This window comes from Melanotaenia boesemani, chromosome 12, assembly GCF_017639745.1.
Source record: "Melanotaenia boesemani isolate fMelBoe1 chromosome 12, fMelBoe1.pri, whole genome shotgun sequence".
NCBI lineage: Eukaryota > Metazoa > Chordata > Actinopteri > Atheriniformes > Melanotaeniidae > Melanotaenia > Melanotaenia boesemani.
Window position 1 is genome coordinate 33,097,756 of NC_055693.1, and position 9,419 is coordinate 33,107,174.

At 41.0% G+C, this 9,419-nt stretch overlaps 1 protein-coding gene across 1 annotated transcript in view; it reads right to left on the bottom strand.

Moving 5' to 3' along the window:
- The window catches only part of LOC121650747 (alpha-tectorin-like), a 66,857-nt gene that overhangs the window by 44,368 nt on the left and 13,070 nt on the right, over window positions 1–9,419 (bottom strand). The window contains exons 4-5 of the mRNA XM_042002454.1: window positions 7,732–7,959; window positions 7,545–7,628 (exon numbers count right to left, since the gene is read on the bottom strand). Coding sequence (XP_041858388.1) covers window positions 7,545–7,628; window positions 7,732–7,959 — 312 coding nt within the window. The remainder of the gene's footprint in view (window positions 1–7,544; window positions 7,629–7,731; window positions 7,960–9,419) is intronic.

Here is a 9,419-nt window from a genome sequence, read left to right on the forward strand (position 1 = left end):
AGAAATGGAAGAACAAAGAAATAAATAACATTTAACTTATTGATACAATCTGTTATTTTACAGTATATGAATGTTCGTTGGTCAACAAGTGTGTGAATATACCTTCACTTTTTCTGTTCCTTCTGAGACTTAAGACTTGTCTTTGTAAATAATGTCTTTCTCTCCCTCTCTCTTTTTCCCTAAATTTGAGAAAAGACTCAGCAAGCATCAGCCTCAACTAGATTTTTAAGCCTGAGCTGATGTCATCTTGTAAAAAAATTTCATACGCTCACAAGCCCTTGGTTACTATAGCTAACCGATTAGGACAACACCTGGAGGGCTATATCAGTTTCAGACAGTTAAGAACTTAAAGACAGCTAAACTGAGGGGCTGCATCGAGAGCCAATGCAAAATAGGTAAAGATTAAAATCAAAACAAAGATTCATGCAAAACTCTCGTAGAGGATAAACTAGAGCAGGGAAATTTGACCTTACTAAAATATTCATCATTAAACTTCACTGCAGGTATTTTAGAACACCTTATAACTAAATCAAGCAAACAACATTGTGCCAAAATATATTTGTAACGAAGTCTCATACTAGCTAACTTTTCTAAAGAAAAAAAAACAAACTATTTACCTGTACTAGTGCTTGGCTGTGCACTGGGATGTCCACTCCTGGTGGCCATCTTGACAGGAATGTTGTTTGCAGCATCTTTTAGAAAAGAAATATTTCTCCCACACACACAACAAAAGGCCGGGTGTTACAGTCTGTCCTGCCACTCCTCCAGTCACTCCTCACTTCCCTGATCCTCCACACCATTTCCTCATCCACTCATCAGCATTATCCCAACCTGTCACACCTGTTCCCCATTGATGTACTGTGCAGCCCTAACTGTTATGTTACTGCTTTTGTGAAAGTGAATGAAATATAAATTCAGTCAGGATAACCAGGAAATCCTAGCTTAATCCCATTGCTGAATTTGGTGAAACAACCCTCTGGTGTGTCACAGATTCAGAAACAAGCAGCGGATGTCATGTAGATTTGAACATTTCCCTAAACAAACTACAGTATGTTGTTACACTTTCCACCTGTCAACATGTGGATGTTGTTCTCAAATATTTCTTTTTCTTCAATGACAGTCCACAAACTCTCAAGGAAATAGTTATGAGATGTCAAATAAATGAAGCACATATCAGCAGTTCCATGTTGATATGATGAGAAGAGTCTGTGTACATTCAGGCAGTTTGTTTTAGAAAAAAATAATAATAATAAATAAAATGCTATTTATACACCATAAGAAAAGATTCCTATTTTCATTTCCCAAACCAAAATCAGAAAGAAGATAAAAGACTGTTAACTGTTTTCTGATTTTGTACAAAAACCAAAAATGGAACAAAAATGGATAACGAGCATTTGTACAGTGGCTTTACCCGGAAGTCCTCTCTGCTCAGTGTCGACCGCGTCTAAAACTGTGATGAATTTATTCAGTAATCGTAACACACACTGTAATAACCTGGGATATCAAAAATCAGGAGGAGATACTTGACCTTCTCAGTCTTTATTCCTGAAGAGTTTCACATCCTGACAGGTCTTCTGAAAAACCTCACAACTAAGGCGCTGTCTCCCCTCAGTGGTCATGAAGTGTAATTACAGTGGTCACTTCATTTCATATACAGAATGAAAGACACTGCCTGGCCAAACAAAAAAGTTGGCACCTGGAAATTAGTACAAGGTTCCTACTGGATAATTACTGCATTGGTGATTTTACTGTATTTCAGCTGGCAATAATTTATTTAGTCCCAACTGATGCAATGCGTAGCTTCTCATTTCCTAAACAACCATGTAAAAAGACATCCTCTGGTCTTGGAAAAGATGTTAGTTTGTTTGAGAGGGGGCAAATTATTGGCATCAAGCAGAGAAAACATCTAAGGAGAAGCAGAAACTATTAAAACTGAGTTAAAAACATTTGGCCTAAAAATAAAAAGTGGAAGGATAGTAGGGAACCACCGTTTTCCAGGAAGAAATGTGGTTGGAAAAACATCCTAAATGATGGTGATCGGTGATCACTTAAACATTTGGTAAATTCAGATGGAAGAAAAACAACAGTAGAACTTAGGGCTGCATTTAATAGTGAAAGTAAGAACATTTCCACATGAACAATGTAAAGGAAGTCAAGGGACTGGGACTGAACAGCTGTGTAGCTACAAGAAAACCACTAATCAGTGAGGCTAGAAAGAAAAAGAAGAAAAAGGCTTCAATTTGCTAGGGAGCATAATGACTGGACTCTGGGGCAGTGGAAGAAGGTCATGTGGTCTGACGAGTCCAGATGTACCCTGTTCCAGAGTGATGGAGCTTCAGGCTAAGAAGAGAGGCTGATGAAGTGATGCGGCCTTCGTACCAAGTGCCTACTGTAGAGGAAGGTAGATGCTCTGAGGACAGTGTAGTGGTACAGACCAGGTTTACAGAGATGGGGAGATGGACTTTTACAGTTTTTCACAGTTGCTAAAACTTCCGCCCATTTTCTCAAAACCTTAAACACAAATCCAAAAATTCAAACATACACAAAACCCCAGACTTTTCCATCTAAATCAAACCATAACCTCACAATCAATTATTCTGTTGTCAAAACTAAACCACGTGTTCAGATCGTGAACACAGCAACAAAAAATATATTAGTTTTTTCAGTCGCCAAAACAGTAAACCCAGTTCTCTGAACCAAATTCTCACAGCCCTGAGTTCATTTTATTTAAACCCTAACCTTAAAACATTCCTAGGCACAATTAGAAAAACTCATCTGCTCTTTTCTGAAAAACCTTAAACATGTTTTCATTTTTCAGATTGTGATGTGATGCAGACTGAATAGACTAGAAAAGAATCTTTGTTGTCATTATAACAAGGACAATAAGATTTAAAAGTACCATCCAGTTACATACTTCATATATAAAAGATGTATAAAATGTACAAATAAAACGCTGTCAGGATTTACAAACTGTAAACACTAACAGCAAAATGTCAACTCAACTCCAATACAGCTGTTGTTTCCTTCATGTTGCACACTTAAATAAGGAGTCTGTGTTATCTTTGTGGGTTTATATTTTAAAATATTTCAGGCCCAATGATTTTCGATGAGGCTTGGCAGGGGCATGACAGTGACTTGGGAATATTTTGTTTTTTCCATTTTCCACTCATGAGACAGAGCTGTGATCCAGTGTCTCACAGCGTCGTAGTTTCCACCCCAGTGTAATTGTACACTTCTTTCCTATCACACCGAACCAGCTCATTTATTTGAGCTGCTGCATCTGTGTTATGCTCCCTAATTGTTGCCTACAAGTGGTGAATGCTACCAGTGGTTGCCTTGTGAACATCTCTGGTTGGCTGACACTTAATTCTGTCCACAGCTGATGTTGGTATTGATGTTACAGTGCTCACTGACACACCCATGCCTCCAGGTTTCTCTGATTAACTCCCTCTGGCTCTGCATCCACTTGACAGATGAGCCCTTTGTCCACATTTGGAGAAAAACTTACACATTTCTCCTCTACTGTTGCCCGGACATTTTTTACAGCCATGCTTTCTGCCTGGTTCAGTTGATAGAAAGTACAGGAGAGTCATTAACAAGTTTTCTACTTCTTTGCGTGTCACCTTTCAGTTGTTTGATGGCATCCAGGAGCTCAGCTTCAGTGTGAGACTGGTGGATGAATTTCCATGGTTTTACCTTTCGTGCCTGAGGTAGAAGGCTGTTCTTGTCTCCTGATCACTCCATTTGGTGCCTCTGAAGTTGACTGCGCTTCAGCTCTTACTTTCCTGACTTTCAGGTCTTTACTTCTGTTAGTAAACTTCTGTTGCCTTCAATGCTGGGCTCTTGATTAATTTTTACTATTAGTTTATAATCTGTGACTGATGGATCATCCAGGAAGTTCTTAAGATGATGTTTCACATTCTTGTCTGTGCCAGGCTCTCTGCATGCAGCCAGCAATCTTTGAGTTGTATTGCCCAACATAAAAATCTTCTGTGGAGATTCCTGTGTAATAGTTATCAGGCAATGGTACAGATTAATGGAGCTATCGTGCTTGTAATGGCCCTTTAATGTGGTGTGCTACTGTGCCAGAGTGAGGTCTGTTTTTATCTCCCAGGGCAACTCTGAACCCCTGTATAAAGGGGTTGGCGGGTTGTATTAGAAGCTGACATGGCCCCTGTTTTATCACTTTATTTGCCAATATTGACACATTCTCCTCTAATTTCTTGACTGAGGCCTTAATGCTTACCAGTAACGCTGCATATTATTCTTTTAAGATTACCAGTGCAGTGGCATCATTTTCAGCACTGTCATCAACCACCTGTGATATCTCATTTTTCTTCACTTCTTTTGCTTCAACCTGATGAGGAATTCATAAGCCACATTCCTCCTCTTCATCTTCGGTAGCATTATCAGCAGTTTCTCTCATTAGCCTCATCAGCATGTGCTTCTTGGTCTGATTTTCAGCAGGAACCTTTGCATGTAAACATACTTCATGCAACTGATCAACATTTGAATGCACAAAGATCTCACACAGCTGGTCCTGCAGCTGCTCCAGTTTCATTGCGGATGTGCTGGATAAAGTTCCACTCTTGCCTTTATGAAAGCCCCCCTGATTCCCTGTACAGGATATCTGAATAAAGATTCTGTGTCTTATCATTGCGGGTTTTTATTGTGGTTAGCTTTAGCAAAAAGCTTATCACAGTAAGCATACATACCTTTTGGCAGCCTTCACAGCACTGAACTGCTGTTGACTGTCAAAATCTTTAAAAAACACTCAAACTTAGCTCTAAGAAAAATGTTGCAATTATACCTCCTGTCCTTTACAGATTCTCAATAGTTACAGGTAAATGTTTATACATTTCAACACTCACAGCTGATTTGATTATTAGTCTTACCTGCTGTGTCACCTTCTTCTAAGAATAGTGACACAAGTATCAAATCGGAAAGAGAAATGTCAGAATTTTAGAATGATTGTGTGTGCGTGACCACACAAGCCGGGCACAGCTTAAGGTTCTGGGAGGAAGAATCAAGTGTTTTACTGCCTATCGAGTCACCCAACATTTCTAAATTTGGAGCCACTAAACCACCAGTAACATCATTCCCCATTAACATGTTGACACCTTTTATGAGCAGAAAACAGCAACAGGAAAGACACCAGTTACGAGTTTGGACTTTATGTCAACGCAGTGTACAGGTCTGGGAACATAGCCCATCTCAATTCCATGCAATACCAAGCTGAAATCACAAGCTGAGTGCTTTGAAAAGGACAAAGTACTGGCAAGAATAACAGACTGGGATCCCTCGGTATCTCTTAATGTGCAAACCGGCAGCAGGTTCACCAGTCAGAGAAAGAAAGCCATCAAAAATGAATAGATCAAAACATGGATCAAGCACTTTACTAGAACCAAGGTAGTTGCAGCGGGCTTTGCTTGCATCACACAAACACTCTTAGACTGTGGATTTGACTGATTTTTGTGTTTCAATACAGTCTGCAATGACGTGTCCAGTTTTATTACCATGAAAACATTCTCATTTCTCCTTCACAGTGGAGGTTTTGACAGGTTGTGACTGATCCTGAGTGAGAGTGGTGCTTTGCAGAACCAAGCGGAAAGGATGATTTGTGCATGAGCATATTCATCTGAAAGAAAAGCAGCTAATGTGAGGGATGTCACCTGTTGTTTGTTCAAATACAGCACAACACATTCAGGTACACACTTTTTAAACTCCTCCAATAACACTAGTTCCAACCCCCCCCCCCCCCCCCCCCCCAAAAAAAAGAGGCCAAATCTCCTGAGGCCATTGCAAAGCACAAGTTATACATTCAAATGCTGCAAAATATGAATACACTTCTGATATGTGAAAGGTAGGCACCAAGAAAATGCAGTTGTTCACACTGTAGGCGGTAGCAGAGGAAGAAGCTACAGGGCCACCTGTAGACGTGGGTGGTGCCTGAGCATCTAGCTCAACCTGTCACAGCTTCACAGCTTTCAGTCTTCAGCTCTCTGATCTCCACCACAGCCTGATCTTTCCTGAGCATCAATCTTGAAATCTACAACTAAGCCCCATCACGGGCTCCAGTACTGGTGGAACAGAGTGAATTGTAACAAGGAAAAGTAATCAGTGTCTTGTCCCATTCACATTCCCCAACATCCACCCCTGCAGCTGCAATAGGAGTGAGAGGCGGTGCCTCATCTTTAGGGCCGCCCGCTGTCAGAGTGCCCTCACTATGCACTGCAGAAAAACTAGGCACCTGATCCACCACCAAAGTCTTTATGTCGCGCTTAACAGCCTGTTTCTGAACCTGCAGTTCCACAGTCTGCAGCAGATCACATTTACTGCTACTGTGAAGCTGCTCGAGGGAGGGGGCAGCTACATGAGCTCAAGATCTTTGCCCGAACTCGATGGGACCCGACGGGTTCTTCAACTTAAATCGGTCACCAAATGGCTCCTGCGGCTGGCCCGCCTGGGGTGATGCCAACCTGACTGCAGCAATCAGCTGTCCGCCATGCTGTAAGGAGGTTAAGTCCATTGGAGAAAGAAATGGCACAGTACTCACGGTATAATCAGCTGAATGCTCAACCACCTCTCGCACAACAGTCAAGGAGCTATCACAGAGCCTGCCCCTGGAGAGGAAATGCACACTGACTGGCCAATGCCTGTCAGATATTTCACTCATTCACTCTCCCCCCTGCAGTCAACTCTGATTACACCTGGCCTGTTTAATTGATGGAGAAGAGAGAACAAGGTGGAAACCTTTCCTGCCACACATGGACAGGAGAGATGGATGGGTGGTGCAGCTGAAATCAAAGAACCAAATAAAACAGACTGGTCTAAATACATGGAAAACAGCCAGTCTAACTAATTAACAATCAAACCAACACAAACAAAAACTTAACTGACTGCACTGGCTGCAAAACAAACAAAACACAACCGGAAACAGCACTATAAGCATCATAAGAGTATAACAAAACCAAAGAACTACTGTGGAAAGTTAACTGATCTAACTGGCCCAATCTCCAGTCAACAATTACAATAAGTATACAAAAGCCCAAGCAAAAGCAAATAGCTGCAAAGGCTCAACACTGGACCAACGAGGTCAGACACAAAGCAAAATCCACAAAAAACCTGTTTCAACAATCAGGGCAAGCTGCCTACAGAACACAGCTGACTGAGGGAATGTCTTATATATATATATATATATATATATATATATATATATATATATTTATATATAATACCACCCCAGTTGTAGGTAGTTTTTCTGTTAAATACAGTAATGCATTATTGGCATATTGTGATAATTATGTTGGTAGAGAGCAACTTTGTCTACATCCACGTTCCAGCCTGAATGTCTCTGACAGCGACTTGTAATGGTGAGTAAAGTGTTTGTCCCCAGTTTATAAAATTAGGCCCAATTTTGAAATGTTTCAGCGTTTATAATAAGTATTATTGCCATGACATGTAATCAAATGCCTTTTTAGCATCATTATGTGACTTTTGTGTTTAAATCGAATTATTTTACACGTCTACATTGTCTGACCTACCACATGGGTATCTTTGTATCCAGAAAATGTCTTGATTGCCAGAACTGCGTGCTTCCAAAAGTTGCCAAGTTCAACTTGTTCAATCTGAGAACAGGAAAGATTTTTTCTAATTTCCATATATTGTGATAATCTAACACATAAATAAAAATCAACTGATGGTAAAACACAAAGAAAAGGACCATCTTACCTCAGATTGTTGGTGGTCTGTCAGTAGCATTATGTTGACACATTTTCCAGTATGCTGAAGGCTTGGCAGACGTTTATGTACCACAGATCCAAAAGGTATTTCTTTAGTTAGAATAAACAAATTCCCTCTGTCCGCTGCCCCGGAGGACATCACAATGCAGTCATTTTCAGTTCCTGGCTTGAATAAGCCATTAAAGCAAACCGCAAATTTGTTTCCAGTGAAGCTCACCTGACCACACAAAGGAGAAACTGTCAGTAACAAGATCATTTCCAACATACAAAGGATACCTTTGCAATGTGTAACCAGTATCTTAGATTCTTACTAAATGCTGCCACCTGGTGGCAGAGTTGCAGTATGTCTAATTGTATTGTTTTTATATTTTATATCTGGTTCATCCTCTGAGATGAAATGCAGATGAGCAACATTGCATGTGTTTTTATTTAAGAAATTCACTCAGATAATTGAACTGTAAGGCCTTTACACAATGTTTCCATGCACAAACTTTTTGACCTGTGTCAAGGAAAAATTTTTCCTTTTGCGTTTTTGAGAAAAGTTATGTTTACACAACAACGGAGTGAAAACTACCTCATCACAAACATAACCGTATGGTATCTTGGGGGTCGTGGTTCAAAAAGTCTGGGAACCACTGATCTAGCATATCTTTGTGTCTTTGTCTGACAGGATAAATGTTGTACAAAAAAGTAGAATTTTTGTTTAAAGAGACTAAAATAGCCTTCAAACATTCAGCAGCACAGAAAGAACACAGAGGTCTGCCATTGTTTGTGTTGTTTTGTTGTGCTGTTCACGTGTGTAAACCCAGCCTGAGCCCAAAAGAGCCAAAAAGCCAAAAGATTCCAGTTTGTGTTTGCAAGGACAGGATTCGGCTTGAGTTTTTAAGAAAATTTCACTCTGAAGCCCGTTCTCAAAACCTTTGTGGTTTTCTCCACCCAAACTCACTAGAGACTAAACAAGAGATCATAACTTTTGCATTTCACTATTTCAGCGTTGTGGTGTAAATGGGGCTTAAAACTGGCCAATGTAGGTGATATTCATAAACCACTCAAATAATACATGTATTGGTATGTAGAGTGGGTGGGGGTGGGTGAGTGGAGGAAGGAGGGTGTGGCTGAAGGTGTCCTGGTTCCAGGGGTGCGCGGCTGGAACATTGGGGTGGGTGCTGGCCTATGTTGGGTGGCGGTCTGGGAGGGCCTGGTCCTCCTGGGTGTTTTGTGGTCCCTCTACCCGAGGTGGGGCAGTGGCTTTCGGGCTGTAGGACCATGAGCCCTGTGCCCTGCCTGCCCTGGTTGGCCGGTGCCTGGCTACTGATCTTGGCCCACTGGGGCTTGTGCCCCATAACGGTGGGGTGTCTGGCTGGGGCCTTCCTCTGTTGGCTGTCTGAGATTCCCAGATGTGGCTTTATAATGCATCTAGGTTCATGTACACCTTTCTCATGTAGGAAACCCCATTTTCTTATTTTGTAGATGTTAGACAAGACAGATATCAAGACATCAAGTTGGTTAAAGTCTGCTGCTGCACAGTCTTGATGTGACAACACCTTCTGGTTTACTGTAGCATCTCCATGGATACAAGCTTTAGCTCCCTCAGTATAAAATGGTCTACCATCAGATACTCTGGACACAGTAGTTTCTAGAAACAAAGTGCTAGCAGTCTGTGGACAACATAATGGA